The sequence below is a fragment of the Gopherus flavomarginatus genome, chromosome 8, assembly GCF_025201925.1.
Source record: "Gopherus flavomarginatus isolate rGopFla2 chromosome 8, rGopFla2.mat.asm, whole genome shotgun sequence".
In the NCBI taxonomy this organism is placed as follows: Eukaryota; Metazoa; Chordata; order Testudines; family Testudinidae; genus Gopherus; species Gopherus flavomarginatus.
The window spans coordinates 17,713,785-17,738,964 of NC_066624.1; the positions used below are offsets into that span (position 1 = coordinate 17,713,785).

The 25,180-nt window shown below is 41.0% G+C and overlaps 1 protein-coding gene across 2 annotated transcripts in view; it reads left to right on the forward strand.

Moving 5' to 3' along the window:
- Positions 1 to 2,981: 2,981 nt before the first annotated feature.
- The window catches only part of VSIG1 (V-set and immunoglobulin domain containing 1), a 32,340-nt gene continuing 10,141 nt past the window's right edge, over positions 2,982 to 25,180 (forward strand). The window contains exons 1-2 of one of the 2 annotated variants that reach the window (XM_050964535.1): positions 2,982 to 3,061; positions 7,212 to 7,372. In XM_050964535.1, the coding sequence (XP_050820492.1) occupies positions 3,013 to 3,061; positions 7,212 to 7,372 (210 nt within the window). In that variant the 5' untranslated portion in view covers positions 2,982 to 3,012. Of the gene's footprint in view, positions 3,062 to 7,211; positions 7,373 to 14,071; positions 14,646 to 25,180 lie in introns of those variants that run through there. The other variant, XM_050964536.1, reaches the window with a different exon arrangement.

Consider the following 25,180-nt stretch of genomic DNA (forward strand, 5'->3'; position numbering starts at 1 on the left):
GGGGAAGTTGTGCTGCTGGCTGTGGATAAACCGAGAACATCCTCCTCCAGGGGATATAAAACTATCACCTTTCACAGGCACTGAATTCACACAAAAATCAATGTAAAGTGAGAGGAAGAAAAAAAACAACCCATTCAGCGAGGCTCCCTGTGTGAGAGTCAGACAAAAGAGAGGCATTTGGGCTATTAAATGACAGGGAATTAGAGGAGGATACAGGCCCTTGGGCCATGCAGGTACATGCTGACTTGCAGGTAGGGACAGCAATCTTTCTTGGCATCATTTTGCCTGCCACAGGATGAGTAATTTAAGAGCTCCTAGTCAGATTCTTTCCTGGGGGAATCCTGGCAAGGCTACCTGCAAAGGAGCAAAGCAGTATAAGTAATGGGGCTACATAATACCGCAGACTATAACTGGGTGGTTATGTAGGTTACAGAGATCCTTTGTCAGGATGTCAGCTGCCTCCAAACAGGTGCCAGGTACAATAGCATAGGCTCCCTCCTTCATAGGCAGTGAGTTATATGGGCCCTGGTGTCCCTGCTACACCAATATTCAGGAACGTGGGCCCAACTCCATCAGTGTTTGGGCTTATATTTTCAGAGCTGTCCCGTCCATAGGATGGACCAGGGAAACCGCCCTGGGCCCTGCTCTTCAGGGGAACGCAGGCTCCAGGACAGCCTGGAGTGCTAGTAGGGGGCCTGGCGCCGGCAGCAGCAAGCAAACTGGCCCCAGCCTGTCCCACTCCGCCTCTTCCTGCTCCTGCTCCGCCCCCATTCCACTCCTTCCCGCAAGCCCCCACCCCACCTCTTTCCCGATTCTGCAGCCTCCCCCAAATGATGCCAGGAGCCAGTGGAGCAGGGCGGAGCGGAGCCAAGTTGCTTGCTGCTGCTGGTACGAGGCCCCCTGCTAGTCCCCCAGGTCACTCTGGACCTCACGTGTCCTTGAAGCACGGAGGCCTCCCAAAGCACAGGGCCCGGGGTGGTTGCCCTGGTCTGTCCTACAGACAGGACGACTCTGCTTGGACCCATTCTGGGCACCACCAAAAATTATACAAACCTGCCATCCATGCCATCCTTAGCATGTATTCTACCTAAAGTGTGCACCGGCAGATCCTATGCAAGTCAATGGGTGCTTCCCATGTGCATTTGTGGGCAGAATTTGGCCCTAAATGTTTTACTTGGAATGGGTCAATATCTTGAATTTGACCACTTTTATATTTTGGGAGGGACTTGGGGTGGGATTTGAATCCCAGAATCTACAGCTGCACCTCTAGGCCAGCTCTGATCAAGTCACCGTTCCAGGGATAAAATGAGGAAAATATTGCTACCTTGTGGGAATGTTGTAAGGAGCACGATGAAGGAAAAATGAACACTTTATCCAGTATTTATAGAAGTGGTCCATGGAAGAATAATATCAAATCCTGACATTTGTCCAGCGCATACCCAAAGACAGAGCAAAAATATGTGTGTGTGGGGGGGGGGAAGAGCGGGGATATTCAGGCATTTTTCAGCTACAGAAATATTGGAACATAGACTAGAATTCACCTAACTTGGTCAAATCAATGGTCCATCAAATCTGATCACTCATAGTGATAAGCATAGATTACCAAGCATGCACCCAGAGTCATGCATTCACAAAGTTTGGGGGAGGAGCTTGAGTCTTAGGGTTTGGTTCACGCCCACTTCCAGTACCCCATCTATACATGTGGCCTTATGCATAGGAGAAAGGCAGCACTGCCCTCTGTCATGCGTCCACCTAAACGTACAATGTTGCATAACTGGAAACAACTCTAATCATCATGACTTGTGATTCTGAATCAATATTAACCAAGGTGGATGGAATAAAGAATGGAGAGCCAGGTCCTGCAAGAGTTGAAGTACCCACAGCTCCTGGTGAATTTCGTTGACTCCCAGGAGATGGTCAACCCCCAGCAGGATCAGGCCCCTGATCTTGTGAATCATTATCATTAATAGAACGCTCAGTGCTCTTATAGCACTTTGCAGCCACAGAACAAGTGTTTTACAAAAAGGGGTGAGCATGGTTATTCCCATGTGGGGAAACTGATTCACAGGGCCGTTAAATGACTTGCCTAAAGTCACCAGCAGAGCCAGGAACAGAACCCAGGTCAACAAGTCCTGAACTCTGTCCACTGGACTACCCTGCTTTCCTACTAAGTTCTGGAGGTGGTGGATATAGGCGGAATATGCAGCCAGACTCTCTTAAGGACCTAGCTGGAGAGCCTGATCTGCAAGGAAGCTATGTCCCTTTACCTCGATGACAATGATTTTGTTAACTCTTTGTAACAAAACAAAATAAAGTCATAGTGCAATTTTCTTATCAAATTTGTTAGCACCATCCAAGTACATGGATCAAAATCGAATATATATTCCATTATTTAAAAACAAATAGGCTCCTTTAATTTTATTTTAGGCTGTTGTCTCTTTCATGGGCTCTCTGTAGATGTTTCAAAGCAGAATTATGCATGAGAGCACAGTGTAGCATTTCTATATAACTACGTGCTTCTATTTTTCAAACATACTCAAAGCATTATCGCCACGGGATCCATTTTTCAAAACAAATGGTAGAATTTTTTCTTAACGAGGCATAAGAGCCAAATTCTGTCACCATTATTCATCAGGGGCTAAATTCTGCTATCTGTACTCATGTTGAGTAGTACTTTACACTGGAAGTACTTGTGAAGCCAAGTACTGCCTTGGCATGCCGTGGCATGAGTAATGGTGGTAGTACCTAACCCTGTGTGATTTGCAGAATTCTAGGGTTTATTATTAACAAGTGTCTCAGGCGCACACACCCCATGAAATGGTTTCAACTGAACAGTCACCAACTACTCTGAGAAAGGTCTATAGATGATAAAGGAGGAAAATGAAAAAGCCTGTTGACTCGTTGATATGCTGCTGATAAGGAAAACAAAAAACCCACTTAAAAAAAATCAGTTGAGTTTTAGTCCATGTAAGCAGCAGCATCTGGGTTCTTTTCTCTCCTGACTTCGAGAAGATGTTTGCAACAATGCTGAAGATATTTGCAATTATAGCAGCCCTTTCAGGTGAGAAAAACAAAGGACATAAATAAAATAGCAGGTGACCTTTGCCAGCAAAGTAGGAGTTTACTTCTAGCTGGAATGAAAACTTTGGGGATGAGCCAAAGAAAATATCTTGCGGAATCGTAACAGACAGAATAGTGATTTAGTATTTTGTCTTAGGATACTATTTTAGCATTGCCTACTGTAAATTAATTCTTTGTTGCTGTAAATTGAGCAGGAGGCAAGAGCAAGCTTTAACGTTTTCCGGACATCTCAAAATTAGATTTGTTCGCGCTCTTGTTGTGTTTCTGTGGGCTATATCCTTGAGAAATAATGACTTGGTGACATTGGGCCCATGTTTCACCTTAAGCATGTGAATAATCCTTTGGACTTTAATGGGTCTACTCCTACGCTTAAAGTTAAATATGGATGTAAATCTTTGTGAAATTTGTGGTTTATATGGTATATTAAGGCTTATACATTAAAAGCTTGATCCTGTAAGGTTCCAAGTACCCTTAACTGCTACTGAAGACAAAGGAAGTTGAGGGTGCCCACCACACCACAGATGCACCTTGCAAGATAAAGACTTGGAGATGTTATTATTTTGTCTGGAGATCATATGAACAATTTAAGCAGTTACTCCTGACTTTTGTTTATTATACACAAGTCTATTTTTCTTTCAAGCATAGCTAGTTACCTTAGAAGTGTAAAGCAACTCAATGTTAGCAGAGGTGTTCAGTGAAACAATTTGGTTTAAATTTTAAAACTACAGATTTGTGTTTCAAATGGTGTAGTTGTTCGCTACGGAAACTCGGACTGTGTACATCAGCAGTGCAGACCTCTGCAACTGCCAGCACCAAGATACCAAAATACATTTAGTTTGTTAGAAACCAGGTGGATGAGGTAATATCTTTTTGGGGTGGGGACCAGCTTCTGTCAGTGAGAAAGACAAGCATTGGAGCTCCACAGAGCTCTTCTTCAGGTCTGGGAAAGGTAATTGGAGTGTCACAGCTAAATACAAGGTGGAACAGATTGTTAAGCATAAGGAGTTAACTCACCTTGCAAAACCCATTCAAAATGAAGAGGGCAATTAACACCTCTGTAGTCATAGGACAAAAGGAGAGTGAGGCTAAAAAGACGACAGAAGTGCCAGCACGGACAGCGCTAGATCAGTGGCAGAAGCTCTCCCGCCGGCACTGTACGCTCGCTAGTGTAGACATGGCCTCAGTGGGTTACAGATTGTTATAATGAGACATACAGTGTCTCTATTGCATCCACAGTTTTTTGACATCTAGCAGAGTGTTTGGCTTCCTGCTTAATTTATTTTGTTACCATTAAAAATTATATATTAACTTTTTCTGTGGCAAGGAAATCTCTCAAAGTTATGCCACAGAGCACAGAAACAGATTAAATACTTGTAAGGAAAGGCTTGAAAGATCGAGCACGTAAGCTTTCTCTTATGAGTAATTCTTACTCACATTTTGTCTCATTGACTACCTGCATGAGCAAGGGCTATGGGATTGATCTTGCACCTACGGAAGTTATTGGCAAAGCTCCCATTGACTTCAGTGTTGCTGGATCGGGCTCTGTGTGTCCAGCCCTACAAACACAGTAGTGAGCACTAACTTGCTACCAGCACTGGCTAGGAGCAGTCTCACTGGACGAGAAAGGTGGCAGGATGGTGCCCAACGTGGTTAACAAGGCAGGTTGGAATATTTCCAGCTAAATGTATTTTCACTGAAATACGCTAATTTGTAGCAGCCAAAACATTGTGCAGAGATGTATCAATTTCAACAATGCTTTTGACAGGAAGGTTTCTGAGGTCCAGTGCTCTCTGGGCCCTTCTGACCACAGATACAGAGAGAGAGAGAGCTCCAACACCCGGCCTTTTCAATCGGAACCCAGACATTTTGACACAAGGCTTTTTTGTGAAAACGTTTGAAAGATTTTAGTTTTGTTCTAATGTAGAAGGAAAACCAATTTTAAAACCTTGAAAGTTGTCATGGAATAGAATTCTCCTCCTCCAGCCAGCTCTAAGGGTTTATACTGAAGAGGATAGCTTAACACAAACACCCAGAGAGATAGTATTATTTAATATTTATTTTATGCTCATAGAGAGGCCCCCGTCAGGATTAGGACCTCAGTGAGAACAGTGCTGTAAAAACACATAGAAAGAATGGTCCCTGCCTTGAAGAGCTTAGAATCATTTATAAAATATTTTCACTCATTGCAGTAGCTGATAAAGAAAGAATATTTATATAGTTAAAATATATCAGAATCTATGGTATTTCTTTTCACACTATGGATCATATCACACCACGGATTATTGGAGCAGAATATCCATTGATGTTAGTGAGGAGCTCTGTTTAAAAATCAGTGACAGCCCCCTAAGAAAAAATGCACAACTTTTCCTTCAAAATAAGACTATTTCGTACCTAGTATCTTGATCAATTGTAAGTGGAACAAGCCCATCTGGAGCATTATTTTTTCAATACAAAGTTTTCACACCTAATTCCCACCTAGGAAACTACAGGAACCTTATGTTCCACATTAAAGAAAAATATTTTAAGAATGGACAGATGTGCCATCAGAATCCTAAAGCTGTAGCTTGCAAATTGGATTCAGCTGTACAACAAAACCTCCACTCCACTGAAGTCCAGACTGCTTTATTTATTATTTTTTTTTTGACTGCCAGATGAAATTCACATTAGCTTGTTGCCTTGTATAACTTTTTGGGCCCAATTCCACATTCCTTTCCAACTCTGGTAAACTTCAGTGTGATAACTAGGTACATAAGAAATATACGATCACACCTAAGCTTTGAAGGATTAGATTTTTATTCGTAAATGTCAATTTCCCCATACATGCACAAACCAATGACAAAATATTTCCCTCCATACTAACTGAAATTTACAGATAGGTAAAGTAAGACAAATGCTGCTTGAGAACTTATTTTGAATCTCAACGTCTATTGTCATTAAATAATTATTGTCTGACCTCCCTATAATTTCCCCACAACCGTGGAATTTATAAAAATAGAAAATAATGCTTCTAAATAAACATCTGTTTTAATTATAATAATTTAAAAAAAAAATCAACTTTTGCCAAGCTTATCATATACATTACTGGTGCACCATGGGTAAGTTATACAGGCAAGAACGATGGTCAGAATTACAGGAAAGCATGCAAAGAATTGTGTTCAAAAAGCCAGTTATTATTTGCAATTGCAGTAGACACTTTTAATGGTGTGCTCTATATTAAATATGTATTTTTAATCTACACTCCATTTGTTTCATGTGGTATGTAGGCTGATCAGTTTTACAGAATTTCCTTTATCCCAGAAGGGGAAAACAATTCCTTGACCATAAAAATAAATCCTAGTCTCACTATAACTCAACATATCAGCTCACACTATCCACTAGAAAAATAGTGGTAAATAATACTTAGGGCTTTTTACATTTTTAAAGCACCTAATTAGCTCTTGCCACCACTGCTCCCAGATTCCATCTGGGAACAGGACAACTGCACAGCTGTGCACCAGAGCCTTGAGAAGCACATCAAGAAGCTAAGCTATTAGCAGGGGAGAGATGAGAAAGGATGCTTGGATTCTATGAATCTAGGCTGCAGAGTTTAGAAGAATTGGGTGCAGCAGGGAGTGAGAGGTGAGAAGTGTAAGGAAACAAGGGAGAGCTGGAACGAGCGGTGTGGGAGGTGCTGCCGCACCCCCTGGCTTGAAGCCGTTTCCATTATATACGTTTACAGTTTGGTTCAAAGGCTCTCAGCACCCCCACTATAAAGATTGTTCCAGCACCTCTGATTGAATGATCTGGTTGAGAAATAAGAGCACATGTTTCAGGCAGCAGTGAGAACTCAGTTGGGAAAAAATGTAACTGTAGTGTAGACCAGGCCTAGGAAACTTAGAGATTTTTCTTTTAAAGAGGGCATGAAATTGTAGTGGATCTGGGTCCTGTTTCATCTTCATCTGTCCCCAACTACTAAATCTAGAACACTCATCCCACCACAAAAGAAAAAGTTATTGAACAGAGCAAAAAGAGCTAACACTTGTTTCCTGCAGAGCATACGGGAGGAGGGGGAACCAGTCCAACAGAACTCAAAGCAGTGTTTCTTGGTGTGCAGCCGCCCCTGACTTATCTCCCTTGCTTATTCCCTGCAGGCTACACCAGCGGTGTGACAGTGACAGTTCCCCAGAGCACAGTAAACGTCACCGTTGGTGGAAATGCCACTCTTCTCTGCACATACACAACAACTGGGTCTGTGGATTCACTTTTCATTCAGTGGAGTTTTTACAGTGCCAAAGAGAAACAACCTCAAACAGTAAGGAGAGATTTTTAAAAATTATATATATGCAGATGTATGTATTCTCTCTCTAAGGGCCTTATATGGCCCCCATTGCCATAATAGCTGAGAACCTTTAATTCTTTATCCTCACAACACCCCTGTGAAGAAGAGAAGTGCTAATAGCCCCATTTTACAGATGGCAACTGAAGACAGAGGCTGACTTGCTAAAGGTCACACAGGAAATCTGGGGTGGAACAGGAAACAAGTCTCCGGCTAACATCCTAACCCCTGGGCTATCCTTCCTTCTCTGTCTGTCTGAGGTAGTTATTCTGCTGTCTTAAGATATTGGTAGAATCTAGACATTGAAAAGAACTCATGGGTCATGTAATAGGAGGCATCTGTGTTCCCCCCTTTAAGGGTATAATGAAATCTCTTTTCCCCAGCACTTGTATCTCCAGGTCACTATAAAGTTTCCTCATAATATTATTCAGTGTAACCCCACAGGCAGCGTATTGCTAACTTCAGCACAGAGTGGGAAGATATTAGTAGGGATTTGTTCCCTTCAAAATGACAGAAAACATCTTATCACCACTAAGTCAAATTTAATTGGCATGAAAGCCCTGTTAAGTACCTCCCAGCAGCACAAAGACATCAGAAGAGCAGCAATATGCAGGGACCACCAGATCATCTATATATCATACCTACCAGGGTTAAAAGCAAATCACACCTACCCCTCGTCTGTAGACACATGAAACCTGACAGGCAGTGGAACCAATGAGGTGGAGGGGGAACAGGATCTGGGGAGCCAATGCATTGGTTCTTCAATCTCTGTGTGCCACGGGGTTTCCTGCATCCCAGCATGAAATGTTTTATGGTGAGGGCACAGATCCAGCCACAATCCCAGTGCAGCTGTGGGAAGGGTGCACAGCAGCCTGTGGAAGCAGCGCAGAGACCATTCTCAGCCAGGTCAGGACACACACACACTTGAACAAACAGACACCCTGGACCATGCCCTGTTACTCTCCTCTGTGACTCTAACAGATGACCTTGCACTGCAGATTGTTTGAGTGGCTAATGATGGGCGTGGACAACTTTCTATCCATACTTCTGCTGCTTCCCTGGCCATCTTAAGATGTCAGTTACTACATCTTCTTTGTACTAAAACCTAATCCATTCTACACCTCCCTTCCCCCCAGAGTAAAATACCAGGCTGTGGCAGCAAATGTTTTGTGGCCATCATGAGACTTCTTAATGTAATCTGCATATGTCACGGTAACTCTTAGATCAGTATTTCCTACTTCATGGTTAGGTTCAGGCCCAATCCTGTGAGTTCCTGAGTGCCCTCAGTTCCCTCTAACTTCAGGGGGTAGTTTCCTTGGCTCAGCCCCTTGCAGGACTGAACCAATCATCAGCAGCCTTTTCTTTATACAAAGAAATGGTGACTACATGTGTCAATTCATTCTTTCTGTGCCCATCAAATACCCAGCTCTGGTGCCTTGTCATGGACACTAGATACCCAGTCCCTTTGTCTTGCACAATTTCACTTTTTCAATAACAGTTTCATTCCAGAAATTCAGAGTTCTTGCTTTGGTGTTATAACTGAGAGTTGATTTAAACAGATTGACTGATTTAATGGTGGTGGTAGTGTTGATCAGTTTCACTGTTGTATACTGTAAATGATATGTAGGAGGTACACCAGCACTGGTAGATTCACAAATAGTACTTGGATTATAAACTCTCTGAGGCAGGGACTGTCTATGTTTTGTGGAATCTAGCACATCACTGACATTAAAGAAAGAAGAAGAATAGACAGGCTTGAAAGAAATAGCAGTTTAATATAAAAATAAGAGAACTACCTGCCATGCTATAGTAGTTAATAATAATATCACAGCAAATATATCAGCAAGAAATACAAATTATGGGCCCAACCTTGCATCCCTTACTCTATTAAGATGTGTATACCGTACATCATCATAATATATGAACTCTAAGAGTGACTAATTGTGTGAGTAAACATTGCTCATACCAGTAATCCAGCCCTACTTAAGACTATTTGCATGAATAAAGATTGCTCCTGTAAGGGTTGTAGGATCACGCTCCATTTGCTAAAGCAAGTTGTGTGCATTGCAGCCTAGTGTAATATAGTACTTGAATAATCTGGTGTATTCTATTAAAACGTTAGTCTCACATTCAGATAGCAAGCACAGCGCTCTAATAGAATTCAAGACCATCCTTTTAGTATTGCTTAGAAACCACAATCTGTATTTTAGTTACATTAAATTATTAATGCAGAAAATATAAATAAAATACATTTTCTGGTTGAAACTAAGAAAAATGAATAGGTTGAAATTAAAGTAACAGCTTTGGGCTTAGGGGCGGATCAGAACCTTTCAAGGGATTTAGGCACGTGGAACTATGTGTAGAATGGAACTGGTGTGGAGAAAACAGCACCTGAGATTTCTAATCAGAAGATATTGTTGGTGGCTCAGAACATTCACAACAAGAACAAAAGGACTAAGGTCCTAAATGCCTGAGGAACCACAAAGATCAGACTCATTCTGGCTTCAGTTGCTCTTACACACTTGGAACTCCCATGGAAGTCAATGGAAGTTTTGTGCTTACTAGGAGGACTGCATGAAACACTAGTGAGGAAAATTGCACCTGACTTTCATCCTATAAAGGAACCAAATTCATAGTAAACTCATTTTCATGTCATACCAACCCCCACAGATTTGTAATGGAGGATGTGCAGTTTCATTACATAAAGTGGAATCTGGAAAGGCCAGAGTCTAAAGGCAAAACATCCTTGTGCTTCCATGTTAGGGCTTTAAGCACAATCCTGCAAACACGTGCAGATGTCCATTGACTTCAGTCATCCTACTCATGTGCTTAAAGATAAGCATGTGTATGCACCATGAATGTAGGATTGAGATCATACTCTTTTTCTTAAAAGCTTTTAACTGTCTAGCTTTGGGTTATTTTGCTGGGGACCCTCACAATAGCGTTGTAATGCCTTACAGTTTTAAACAAAATAGAATATAAAATACATCATACAAATGCAAGTAATGGTGTGGTGGGGGAAGGGGACAGGGCAAAAGGACCCCAACTGAAACCAGTGGATTTTCACAGAACAATTTGGGATATATATACCCTTTTAAAGAAACTCTTTACACTACACATTTTAACATGAAATTGGTTTTTCAATCTTTCCTGCACTGTGCATGTATCTTAAATTAAATTTCACATTATACTTTGATCCTCATCATCTGTTACTATTAGAAAATGAATCTGTGGCAATGATATGTCGGGTGTGTGTTTGCAGGGTTTGTAGCAGAATATAAAAATGACACAGGCTAAGTGGGACAGTGTGGGTAATTCAATCTATGTTAAAAAATTCTATAGTTTAGAACAGGGGTCGGCAACCTTTCAGAAGTGGTGTGCTGAGGCTTCATTTGTTCACACTAATTTAAGGTTTCGCGTGCCAGTAATACATTTTAATGTTCTTACAAGGTCTCTTTCTATAAGTCTGTAATATATAACTAAACTATTGTTGTATGTAAAGTAAATAAGGTTTTTAAAATGTTTAAGAAGCTTCATTTAAAATTAAATAAAATGCAGAGCCCCCCAGACCAGTGGCCAGGACCCAGGCAGTGTGAGTGCCACTGAAAATCAGCTCACGTGCCACCTTCGGCAGCCGTGCCATAGGTTGCCTACCCCTGGTTTAGAACTATATTTGTGACAGTCCCTTTTGTATGTATTAACCAACTGGCAAAACTTACCATAACATACATACGGTAGAATGGCCCAAAACAAGAGTACATTAAATATACCAGTACTGTAGCTTGTGCTATGCATCATAAAATCTTGTCAGATTTTAAGTCAAAAGATTTTCCATCAAAACTTTTTTTTTCCCTGCACTTAAATTGAACTTTTGCCCCCCAATGAAAATTTTTGTGGAAAAAATTTTAATTCAAAGTTTATCATTTTGCAACACCCAACAAAAACTAACCAACAAACAAACACCACACATAGCCTGGATTTTTTTTTCCCTCCCAGTTTTCCAATTTTGAAAAAAAGCCAGAACATTTTTGCAAAAATCCCCCCTGCTTTTTTTTTCCAAAACATCTGCAAGAAATATTTATCTTTCCCCATCCAGTTGTAATTTTAACTATCTCTGATGTGTTAGCAAATGTTAGATATAGTAAGGAGGACCAAATAGTGCTCCACTTACTCATGTGTCAGGTCTACTTGTATGAATAAGAATAAGCCCATTTTGCCTGAAATGTGTAACGTATACAGAGAAATTATCCTCAGCTGGTGTAAATCAACATCGTTCTGTTGATTTCAATGGAACAATGCTGCTTTACACCTGGCCCATTGTTTCCACAGTGGCACTTGAGTAACAGAGCAAATTCTATGGCACTTCAGGATTAATGAAGACAAATTTGTGCCATGAAACAAGATCAATATTTCAAGTACATACGGGATCAGTTAGGGTGCCTTGTCTTAAAGACATAATATTATCCAGCACTGAGCCATAGCTGCGCTCATTTTTAAAAAGTCACAGTATTTTACAGCAATGGCCCAAATACGACAGCTTACTATAGGGATATTGGAGTGTTTGGGGCTATTACTGCAGAACACTGTGGTAACTTTTTTAACTGTAAGGCTGGGTCTGTCATTACCCCTAACAAAATCAGTAAGAGTAGAATCAGGAGTGCTGCTAAGGTTAATTTAAGGTGTAAGAGTATATAGTCGTTATACCTGGCATCAGTGGTAGATAGTGCTGCTGTTTCACAGACTATATTCAGAATGATCCTTTAGCTCCCACTGTGCAGTTGCAAGGCTTCTTTTGCTATTTGTTCTGGTGTTTTCATATCCTGTTCTGCATCGCCAGCCATATGCAATGCTGGCCACAGGTGCTAGAGGGTTAAAAGCAATGGCAGTTAAACAGGAGAAGATCAAATACCACAAGCAGGCTGCACACAGACAATGCTATGAGTAGGGGTGCAGCAAGCTGTGGAATAACAGGTGTTACCAATGAGTATTTCATAGCAAAAGCAGCTATATATATAGCGTGAATCTGGTGTTCCTTTGCTAAGTAGGCCACGGCAAAATAGAAAACCTCACCCTGTTCTTGTCCTAAGACGTTTCTTATCTCTTATGCAGTGTGTTACACCATTGAGTGCAATATGCATGAATAGAAATGAGATGTTGGTTTTTGTACTGATAATGTACATGTGATAGGTTCCCCATATTTCAACCAAACATTGTAAATATCAAATTAACAGTGTGATTCAAATGATTCTTTACCTGTTTTTCTCCCTGTTTTCCACTGATCACCGTGGCTTCACAGTGACAATACTCTGGTTTCCAGGGGTGGGAATGGGAGTTAAGTACCTAAATACCTTTGAAAATCTGGGCTAGTGTAGTTAACTGACTGACCCCAGATCACACAGCATGTCAGTAATACAGCAGAGTGCAAACCAGAGCCCCAATCCTGCAAAGATTTACACACATGCTTAACTTTACAAACCCTGTGTGCAGCCCCACTTACTTCAACATTAAGCATCTGCATAGTGTTTAGAGGAGGGGAGCCCAATGTCCTGATGCTGCAATTGGCTCTGCACAAGCAGACTGGATTCTGCCACATGACGCCAATTGCAGGATCAAGGCTGAAATCTCTTGACACCAAAGCCTATATGGACCTATTCTTAAATTCTACAGAAATGCCCCCAAGCTAGATTAAATATGCAAAAGGTGGAATTACAAAAGAGATTGTTTGCCTAGTCAAGCTGTAACCAGTGCAATACTGTTGATAGCAAGTGTAAGTTAAAATATTAGGGGAGCGACGGAAATGGATTTGACACTTGCCATTACATTGCACGTTCTACTATATTTAGTGATCGAGTTTTCATTTTTTACAAAATCAAGCTTGACTATTTGCAAGTGGTGACATCACTGTCTTTGTAACGATAGGGCTAAAAGACCAGAAGGGAAAGAATTTTAATAATAGGTGAAATTAATAATATTTTACATTTATTTTCTGTATCATCCTGAAAGATAACAAAATGCTTCCTGCATCCCTACTATGAACAAACACCACCACTAACACAGAGCCACTTCGAGGGCAAAGGGGACAACTAACTGGTGCACAACACACTGTGCAATAACTGGTAAGGGGAAATTTTGGTTCAGAACACTGGACTAGGTTCCTACTCCTCTAAAGGATCTTGCAGCAGTGTGCTGTGTGCACATACAAACCACTGAGAGCAAGAATATCCTTCCCCCAACCCCTGAGTTGTAGCCGTAACTCATCCTCCCAAGACCCCATCATCAGTCTTCAACTACGGGAGACTGACAGCACTCGTAACGGCTGCTTGCCTGAGGGGCTAATCAAGCTGCCTCCACTTTACAGTCAGGTCCAGTTCAGGGAACGAGACATAACCACCAGGAAATCAGACCAGTGTCTTCATAGCTCTGTAGGCAGCTTACTAATTAGGCCCTCTCCATATTATAAGAAAACTTCTCTCGGGCTGAGCCTGTTTTTAAAATTGGATTTATCTAATGCAGATTTTATTGTCATGTACATAGGACTTAGATCACTGTTCTATGGAAAGTGGAAACAAAACAGTTTCTAATTATGAGGGTTAGAGTCAGATTAGGATCTGAGTTGCAACAGTGTCATTCTGGGATAATGCCACTGCTGGCAATGGAATTATTCTATATTGACACCAGCAGAACCAATTTCATCCAAGCCAGTGAAGTTACCCCTGATTGACACTGATGGAACGAAGATCAGAATCTGGCCCATATAACAACAAGAAAAGTGAACCCTGGTCTTGGAAAAAAGCAAAAGTACCAAGAGTCTAGAGAGATAGGAATCAGAAAGAGATCAGGCCTTATCTGCCGTGCTTTCAGCAAACAATTACATTATGCCCCTGGTTTGTGTAATACTGGACATAACTCAGTAATAATGCTATAATGCACCCTCACTCTACTGCTCAAGTTTTAAGACATATTGTGAAACAAGAGTCTACCTACAAATGCTGCTGAACAATGACCCCTGTCTTTATAACACTGCAAACTTCACTGATTTACAGCAGCTGTATAGAGAGGGTGCTCTCATGCTCTGTGCTTTTGTGTGAACATTCAAAGTTACATTCAACTCTTAGATTAGCACATTTCTACTCAAATACAGCATTCCCCGTGCCGCAATATTCAGAGTATGGATGAAAAGTCAGTCAATCATTGTCAAAAGACGGTGTATGTGACAGATGCACGGGGGAGATGTAGCTGGAAACACCAGGTAAGTAAAAATAATCTTTAAAAATTACATAGTTTCATTTTTCTTACCAGCATGGAGCTAATAGAAATATTGTTCTATATTGAAATCCTAATGCCAATACAAGAACTGAGGTGAAATAAAATAAATGCCCTATTCTGACTTTTGGTTTTGCCCTGATTTTTATTGCACTTTTCACAGCCAAAACATCAAAGTTATTTGGCTGTAGTTTTGTTTTCCCTACAGCTCTTGTGTGTGACTGGACGAGTGCCTCCACTGCGTGGTATTCTGTCCAAAGAACTGTACACCATCAGCCTCTGCACTGTATCTGGGCAAGCTGGGGTTGAATTCAGAATTCCCCTCCAGGAATCAAGGGTGCACTTTCGGAAGAGATAACAGTGCAAGCTGTAAGTTGTGCTGCATGCTTTCCACATCATTGTGCTAAAGAGAGGCAGGCTTCATCAATGGCAAATGCACAAGAATTGGATGAGGAACTAATGGTCTAACTTTTTTAGTACAATCTGTTCTTCGGAACACCGAAAAGTGGCTGCTACCACATATCCTTGGTACAAGGGCTTTACGTGGGGGCAAGAACTCATTCCTGTTCCTTCCTGCTTACACTCAGAATAGAGCACCATTTTGGGGAGTGAAATAGTAGACACAGGCTGTTGTCCCATGCCAGTGGAGTTCAGAATGTCCACCATAAAGCAAGGTGCAAGGTTCACATTCTGCCCCGGCAGGAGGGATGTAGAAGAACTCAAATGTGAATGCAGAATTGGTTTCCTCTGAAGTACACACAGTAACTAACCATTGTTCTACCTCCAATCCACACACCTTCAGAACGCCCTCTGACTTCAATGGGATTTTTCCTCCAAACAGAGCAGGAAATAGCACACTGTACATTGAAGCTTAATCCTAATTTTTAGAGTCCTGCATAGCCAATGTGGAAGAGAAGCCTGTTTGTGGTTGGTGCATTACTCAAGAACATTTCAGCCACATGTATGTGCCATATGACGCAGTAAGGGTGAGAAGTGACCTGATCTTCAAGCCCTTCCTGCACCATTGAAAGCTGGCCAAGGGCTGCTTTGATTTACATCACTAATTTCCAAAGATTTCAGCCGTCCCGTCTCCTTGCTATACTTTATAAGTTTCCTAAGATTCCCCTCTCCCCAAATTCTGACAACATGTAGCAGAGACAAGAGGCCTGCAGTCATCATTCATTTATTCAATTAACCCCCACAAAAAATCTCAGCAATGCGTGTATAAGAGTCCGATCATTCTCTGGCAGATCACAGTCTAACCAAAAAATGTGTGGAAAGGAAGCTCAAGTTGCCAAAGGCATTTGGGGCCAGATTCTGATCTCAGGCACACGATATAAATCCAGAGTATCTCTGCTAAAGTCGAAGGGACTCTAGTGAAATGAAGTGGATTTAACACTATAGAGCTGAATTCAGAATCTGGGCCTTGGTCTATGATCAGCAGTTAAGACCTATGGCATTTGCTCTTTAACTAATGTGTACAATATTTAAAGGAATAATTACTGAATACATTTTTTTTCTTCACTGTTTTTAAAGTTCTGTTTAGACTCAGACTCTGGAGTGATGCAATGGTGTCAGAATGATAAAGAGGTTGAGATGGGTTCCTCTCTGCCTTTATTTCTGGTGTGAAAAAGAATCTAGCAAAGTAATTAGAGAAAGCGCTAATCAGAAAGTGATGAAACTGCACACTGTGGCTGGATCTTGTGAGTGCTCAGTCCTGGAAGTCTGCAGTGCTTTGTATAATGAATACATTGGAACCTGTTGTCATGCAGCGCTTTGATTATAGTAACATAGATTGAAATAATAAGGGGAGTGCCCCAGTTTTGGTGCTTGTCATCACAGGTAGTGCTGTAGAATGGCATTATCTCGTGGGAACTGGGTGAAACAAGAGGAAGAGAGTGGGACAAGAGAAGACAAGTATCAATGTCCCCAAACAAGTCCATAGGAAGTAAAACAGATTATTGGATACACCTATTGAGATGGTGTAGGGCACATCCCCCTTGAATAAATGCTGCAATGTAGACTCAGCTGAGATGGAGAATCTTTATGAATAAAAAATCCAGACAAAAAAATGAAGCCATGGGGTTCCTCCCCTGAAAACAATGAAGTACCTGATGGAACTACTTACATTTGAGGGGAAAAGAAGCTGGTGGAGGAAAGTCTCTTCTCTGCTGAAGGGGACAGGGACTCAGCAGAGGTCAGATACACCTGTGAGAGGGAAGAGATAGATAGAGGACTTCGAGCTGAAATTCCTCATTCTCCACCATCAGCTGTTGCTGCCTCTTCTGCTGGCAGGCAGGGAGCCCCAGCAAATCCCCACATAGGCATCAGGTTTGCCTGTTTTCCCCAGTTCAGATGAGTCCTCATCTCACCAGCCATGGAGGAGGGAGATGCAGTATGTGGGAGGGGTGACTGGTTCCCTCAAGCCAGTGTGAGGGAGAAGAGGAGGAGTTGTGCTTCCCCATGCTCTCCCTTATTTTAACCCGTTTGCAGCCCAAATCACATGCAAAATCACAAGAACGAATTGCTACAATAGCCTTGAGAACATACTACACTGAATTCTTTTCTCAGTTTCACCAGTGTAAATCGTTCTCTCAGTTCCACCAGCTCCACTGACTTCGGTCAGTAGAGAACGGAAAATGTTGACTTCAGTTGTGTGGAGTGGAGTTTGGAGAGCTAGATATGAAGTCCCTTCTATAGCCAGGTAGATGCTTTCCTAGAACCAGGGCTGCTTGGCAGAAGCGATGTATGAAGGAATGGACCACTGAAAAATGTGTCTAGGAGTGACAAATATGTCAGTTTGTCAATTCACAAATGAGTTACCATAAGCATCTGTTCATGTGAAAAATGGAAAGGCTTAATTTCTACCTGACACTCGTATCAGTAAACCAGCCTCCAATGAGAGGCAGCAAAAATACAGCATGTTATGAATGTTTCACTGACAGTGAAGCCATTTCACAACGCCCACCTATTCAGCTCATCAGACCTGACCAATGTCCCACTGGAGCATGGTACAGGGGCATGCACTGTGGTCTCTTCTGGCTGCACTAAGCATGTTTTCTTTTCTCCTTTTATGAAAGTCATTAAAACAAAGATGATGCAGGAAAAGTTGGTGCCCAGCCTGCAGGCAGCTATTGCACTACCATGTGGAACAACCAGCTTCAGGAAGGACCTTTGGACTCCAACTCATCTGATTGGCCAAGATTATCACAGACATTCAGATTCATGCTTTCTTGAACACCTCCTACTGGTTAATCAGTGGAATGTGATCCAAAGTTTGTTATGGTGGCAGCTGACGTGACAGACAAGGAGACAGAAGTATCAGCAGCCCTGCTCCTACTTCCTGCCAAAATAGGGCAAAGTGGCCTTTGGCCATTCTGTGGCCCAGGGCAAATGCATCACGAAAATGCAGCAGGCTACTGATATGCCTGTTTTGTTCTTTCATTTTGTTTCTCTGGGAGCTTCATGTGCTCCTGGAGCCATCCCAGCAAACTATTCCGTATTTTTTAGTGGAGAGAACGTGCATAATGTCTTGTCCCCACACTGCCTGATTCTCACACTGATGTCACTCCATCACTTTCATTGCCGTTGTTCCTGATTAACACAAGGGTAAATGAAATCTGAATCAGGTGCTTTGGGTCTGCATTGTGTGTAGATGAGATTGTCACATGAAGGGTGAAATTTTATGAAGATTCCATCCTGATCATTTAGTTGGATTTAGTTCTTTGAAAAGCCATTACTTTTACTTATCTATCTCTAGACTCATACAAAAATATTCAGAACAAGTAGTAAGTTTATTGATTGATTTAGTTAACAGGAATATAAAACTTATTGCCTGTTTTGTGGCAGGCCAAAGATGCTCTTGTAAGTACCTCTATCTCTTAAGGCAAAAGATCCACCTTCCCCTTGGCAGGGCAACTCCTCCTTTTTGATACTCTCTGAAATGAAGTTTGGCAAGATGCAACCATAGGGCTAGATTCTCTGTGTCACTTTTGTGCTTTCCATATTCTGGATTTGGTCCCCTGGCTGCTGTAAATTGTGCTGTCTTGCAACAACTCCCTAGGGCCATTATGTTGTTGCAAACATAGACAGCAGTCAGCAAATGGTGGTCCTTTTCTTTCCCCAGTACACCCTCTATTCCACAAGCTGTGGAGAGGGCAGCAGAGAGTCAATGCATCCGTTCTACACTGCCAAAGGACCCTCCTTACACCAAGGATATTCCTGGGAGCTGGCGTATACACAATAGAAATTAGCCCACTGGGGCAAACTCTGCTTTCAGTTTGCAACAATAGCCTCAATGAGGTTGCTCCAGATTCACATCAGTGTAACTGAACATTACATTTAGCCACTAAAGGTATAACAGAAGATTGAAACATACAAAATGTTGTGGGTTTTTTAAATGAAAAATGACATTTTCATCAAAATGGACATTTCTGCCGGGAAATGTCAATTTTCAAGGAAATTTTGGGATGGTTTACCATTGAAAACACTAGTCAAAGAGGAAAATGGAAAAAATATTGGCTGGACCAGATGAAAACTTGCAGTAAATCCAAAACATTTTCCCCAGCCGTCTGTTTTGGCTTTCAGTTACTGAAAAACGAAAGGTAGGGTGTTTCATTTGTTTGTTTGTTTTTTAGGTTTTTTTCCAGTTTTCCAGTTTGTAGTTTTTCAACAAAACCCTGACAAATTTTGTACAAAAATTTTGACAAAGAACAAAAAATGGTTTATTTTCATCAAAAAAATTCACAGAAAAAAAGCGGGGATCAGTTCTACTTTCAGGTAACTTTGTCATAGTAGAGACTTAATATTAAAATGGGTCTTGCTCACTATTTAAAAGGGTAGCAGAGCCAGAGGCAAAGGAAGATCTCAAAGGTTAGATAGGCTCTGACATAGAGTATGAAATTAAGTTTTGTAAACATTCATATTTTGACTTCCTGTAGGGCAGAGATGAAAACTTTGGAAGGACAGCATTAAAAAACAGCATTTTAAAACAAAATGTAAAGTACTCATTTTGAATGAACTTATTTAAAATCAGCAATTAAGTTACAGCCTATTAACTGAAGCATGAAATTTTAAATGAAGTTTCCTTTGTACAAAAGCCACTCATAAGTCTGGAATAAAATACACAGTTTGTAATTAATCACAACATTACTCAGCTTTTTCAATATTCATCACCTTTCCTCAGAGTGATAAACAAATGACACAGTTGCTGAGACTAGGAGAAACTGCAGTGAAACAGAGTGCATTTCTTTAGGATCTACAGTTGCATTTATGTTTTACTGTAAGAAAACTGAAAGGGTCTGTTCAAATCTATAAAAAAGAAAAAAGGAAAAAGAAAAGAGTAAATATTCTTGGCCCTGTTGATACCTGTCCTCGATTTTTCAGCATACATAAAATATTTTCTCTGTATTCATTTAGCTACAAAGATAGAACACAGAGGATTAGCTTTTCAAAACATCATATGAGGGCTTAGCCACACAACGCTAACTAACTTCAAATGGAGTTTCATTGTTAAAACCACAGCCAAATGCAGCAATTTTTTATGTTTACTGGAGAGAATTAACTGTGTCTGAAATTCACGGTCATGTTACTCAAGACTTATTTCTGAGGAAGATGTGACAATGAGGGCACAAAAAGGAGAAGAGTAACTTACACTGATCTAAGCGACAGAGTCCTGTGGCACCTTATAGACTAACAGACGTCAGTTAGTCTATAAGGTGCCACAGGACTCTTTGTCACTTTTTACAGATCCAGACTAACACGACTACCCCTCTGATACTTATACTGATCTGGCATTCTGTGTGGCAACTTCTGACATCATTTACACTGATGCAGATCCTAAGTAGCTCTGAGGTCAATTGAAAGCAGAATTTAGTCTTTTTTGGTATGGGGCACTTTGACTGAACATAATGAGTCTGTTGCTCCACTTGTGCTGGTGTAAATCAGGAGTAATTCCAGTGAAGTGGTGTAAAACTAGTGTGAGTGTGGATTAGGGCCAATGTTTCTCATTTTCCTCTGACATACACTGATGCTATGCTCTTGACTTAATGGAGCTGTAAATCCTAGTAACTCCTAGTAGAGTAACATTGGTGTGAGAGGAGAATGATGTCCATGCTATTATTTTTGTAACTACAGCTTGTCAAGGTAAACAGTACTGGACAAAATTCTGTTCTCAGTTACACTGACGTAAGTCTAGAGTGCCACATTTGCGGTTAGTAATGTACACCAGTTGAAATGAGGTTGGCCCATTGATACTAGAGACAGGCCTGTACTAAACTACTTGATTCAAACACCTGAACTTTGGGGGCATTAGGATCCGGATTCAGATCCTAACTCTGCAATGCAGGTCAACCTCTAGACAGCAGTAAAATATTCTTAATTGTGGTAAAATGTGAATCATCATTAGCAAAAGTAGAAGAGCACAGATTCTTAGAGAAAGCAGGACCTTTAAGGTACATCTACACTGCAGCTGAAAGCAAATCTCCCAGTCTGGATAGACAGACTTGCACTAGCAAGGGCTTCTGATCTACTCTCACTGCACTTATCGACTTGCTGTAAATGTTTCTATTAGCTTGATCAGTTTCCCCAGGGATGCCCTATGCTCTCAAAACCTATCATAACCCTTTCTACCAAATGTTGTCAAAAGCCTATTTGAAGTCTATAAAGTTGCAGCAGGTTTGGTTGTGTTCTGTGCACTTCTCCGATATCTGTCTTATCACAAATAGCTGATCTACTGTACTTCATCCTGGTCTAATCTGGTCTTTCCCTCTGCAAGCATCACTTCCACCTACCTTTCTACTCTTCTCTGCAATGCTTTTCCCAGCACTTTCAATACATGGATTCCTCTGCAGTTCTTGCACTCATTCTTATCTTCTTTTTAATAGATTGGTACTATTCTTGCTTTCCCCCATTCACTCAGCACTTGCTCTTGTTTGTAAATCTTGTTGACTAGCGTGTCCCTCACCTGCCTCCAGCAGTTCTGAAGTTATGTCATCACTTCCTGGCACGTTTTTCTTTTTCAAATTTCCTACCGAGATCTTTACTTCTTCTAAGAATTCCAGCATCTGCTCTCTCTCATTTGTAATGGAGAGCTTTTCCAGGACATTTTCATCTAGTGTGCTCTGCAAACTGGACAGCTCTTCAAAATATTCTTTCTGTGCCTTATTCTTTGCTTATTTTCAGTTATTTTCCCACACTTGTCTTTCACCACTGATATCTTCAACTCATACATCTTGCTTTGTTCACTTATTTTGCTTTGAGTATTCTGCATGTTTACATTGTTCACCAAAGACAATGTATTTCTGCACAGCTTCTTTGCATTCTTTCTGGATGTCTTGCTCCTTCAATTTGTCCATGTCATAGATCTTAGCTCTGGACACTTTTTTGGTTGCTCTCAGACTCAACCTTATTGACACCAGCACTGATTTATGATCCAGTCTGATATTAGCCACAAATGGTCAGCACGACAACACACTTGATTTCTATCTGTGAGTCACAAATACAAATTCTGTCATGTTCTTCATTTGCCTATGAGGTGATCTCCAAGTCCACTTTCTTGGCATCTTTATTTGTTGAAATAGCTTGTTGGTTATCACCAGGTTGTTTCTTAGGCGGAAATTTAGTAACGCTTCTTTTCATTTTCTTTACCAAGTCCAAATCTGACCACTGCTCCAGCCCAGGAATTCCAGGTCAAACCTACTTTCAGATTAAAATCTCCTATCACCAATAATGTCTTGTCTTGAAACTTCTAGTATTGCTTTCTGTAGATTATTATACGATTTGTCAGTTTCTTGCTGAGGTCAATGAATATACTTGTACTATTGAGACTGCACAGGATTTGATTCTGAATATTGCCTTCAATATACAAGGCGATATCAGTTTAAATGATGCAAGAACCTGGTTTGCCGTTTGCTTTGGCACCAATGTGACTTTATCCCAGCATCCACAGTCTTCTCTTCCCTATGTCAATATCTATGTTCATAATAGTAGAATTTTCCTTTGCCTTACCATCTCATTTTGCATAGACTGACAATTTCCCACTCATATCTTATCAACTCATGCATTATTACTGCAAATGCTCCAGCCTGGTATAATGTTCTTACATGCCATGTTCCGATAAATGTCTTTTCCTTTTGAGTCCATTACATAATCCCCTGTTCTGCATGTTGCTGTGTTTGTTCTGGTCACATCCTTTTCACCCCAATTCAATTTCTGAGCAGTGAACTTTCTGGGCAACCACGAAGCCAGCCTACTTTTGTTTCTCTTTCCATTTTACATTTGGTTTGTGTGGTCTAATACTCACCAAGTGTTCAACCACAACTCCTTGGCTTTGTGGTTGACCAGCATATTGTAACCTGACTGTAACACTGCTCTGAGCTACCCACGAGCTTGCTCCTGTACTGTTTCTGCCAATATTATCCTTTGGTTTGGAACTAGGCTTGCTGGTTTCACCGTAAGATTTCATACACTTGAGAGCCAAGTGCGCCCTTTCATTAGCAGTTGTTGCCGCTAGCTACCCAATAGGTTTAGCATGCCAGGCAAGGCAAGATTCCACTAGTGAGAGCTGAGTGAGTCATCAGGACTAACTACCAGCAAACCACTCCTTGCAGGTGCAACTGTCTACAACTCAGAGGTGCTCCCTTTTGAGCTCACCTCATATGCATCCTCCTCTGTTATACTGGTGTAAATCAGGAGAGACTCTGAATTCAGTGGCATGACTCTGGTGTGAGATAGGTATGAATGCGAGTCAATTCAGGTTTATGCATGCTCTACCTTTCTTCTGCGACTATTGAGTGACACTGCAAGGCAGATGTGTTAAAAGTATCTGTGTTCTGTTGCAACTTTGACCTGTAAATATATTTTGAGGAGCTGTAGTAGGGTCTAAACAACAAGAGTCATTAAATGAGCAGAAAAAATAGAGGCCAGAATGATTTATACAATATATGCACCAATGGTTGGTGGAGAGAGAGATGTATCAAAATGTGAAGAGTTTTCAGTTCTTATCTCACATATATGAATAAGAACATCTACAGGTATACCAGCTGTGAGGAAAGAGAAGCAGTCAATTCTCATGCTTCAGGAGATCCACATGTTGTCAGGAAGAACTTCCTCTCCCATGACACAGTACTTCAAAGTTAGGTATATAATGGACATTTAAAATCCATCTCTGAAGCATCCACTATTCAACATCATACTAGACACCTCATTAGTCTGTTGCAATAAAACAATTCCTGCATTAATTTTAGTGACTGGTGCTCACGTCATCAGTTAACCAAAGAAATAAAGAAAAATATTATTTGCATAGACAATGGCCCAGATCTTCATAGGTGTTTAGTCACCTAAATACCTTTCAGCATCTGGGCCTATGTGTGTAATAAAGACTGAGGTACAGATCAGAAAAGATCAGCTTGTCTTTATTATGCAGAGCTCAGCGCTCGCTTTCTTTTCTCCCTATCCACGCCTTCTCCCCCACCTATACTCCCATTTGTGCTCACCTCCTACCCAATTAACTCCCTGAGAAGGGGCATATCAAAGCTTTGTACATAGTTTTATTCTGGCCTGGGATGGTTGAGAGAGTAAAATTTGGCAGAAACAATGGCAGGAAAAGCTGTGGTCTATTTTAACTCACATTTTGAGTTCTGTTCTCTGCCAGACAATGCTACAGGTTCTAGATGTATTCTAAAGGAATAATAAACCCCCTCATGGTAAAATCCTGTCCCCCACTGACTTCAGTGGGGCCAGGATTTCACTCTTAATGTGTTTTTATCCCTCTTCAGAGCTAGAATGAAGATGTTGCATTTATGATAGTACCATGCTGTGAGAATACAGTAGCTGCTATTGCACAGCAGGTACTCAGCCTGGGTTTTGACCTTCATTGAAATTCTTATCATTGTATGAACCAACTGTACTTTGGCAGTTTTGGGGTGTAGCTTGCCTTAAGCTAACAAAGACGTCTAGATAACATTGATTAAAGACTTCAGTCAACACTGCGTCAGGGTGCCCAAGTGTTTATTTTTTATTCAAAATACAATCTACGGATCTGCAAGGTAAATGGAATGATGCTTATTGTCTGCGGGGTGGGGATTCATAGCGTGAGCTAAAGCTGATTGGAAATCTTTGACAAAATGAAATTTTGATGAGTCAGAAACAAATGAAACTTGTCCAAAATTTGTGAAACTTTCCCTCACACACTTTTCAACCACTTCTAGTAATAAGCCAATTGTCAGTTCAACAGTGACAAATATTGTTGTATCATTGTTCCTGAAACACAGTTGATATGAAAGATGCTATAGTAACTAAGGGCCCAATCCTGTATACACAGCTGGACCTATTAATATCGCTGACTACCATGGGAAGACCCCCTAAATACAATGGAGCAGCTCATTATGCCTGGAGCACATTGTTTACAAGAAGAGCCCCTCAAGTTGTACATTGCCAATTAGTCATGGAACGGCATTTATCAAAGTAGGAATTGAGTAGAGCATGACAAATTCCAAGTTGTAGCACTGTCATGCAGGAGTA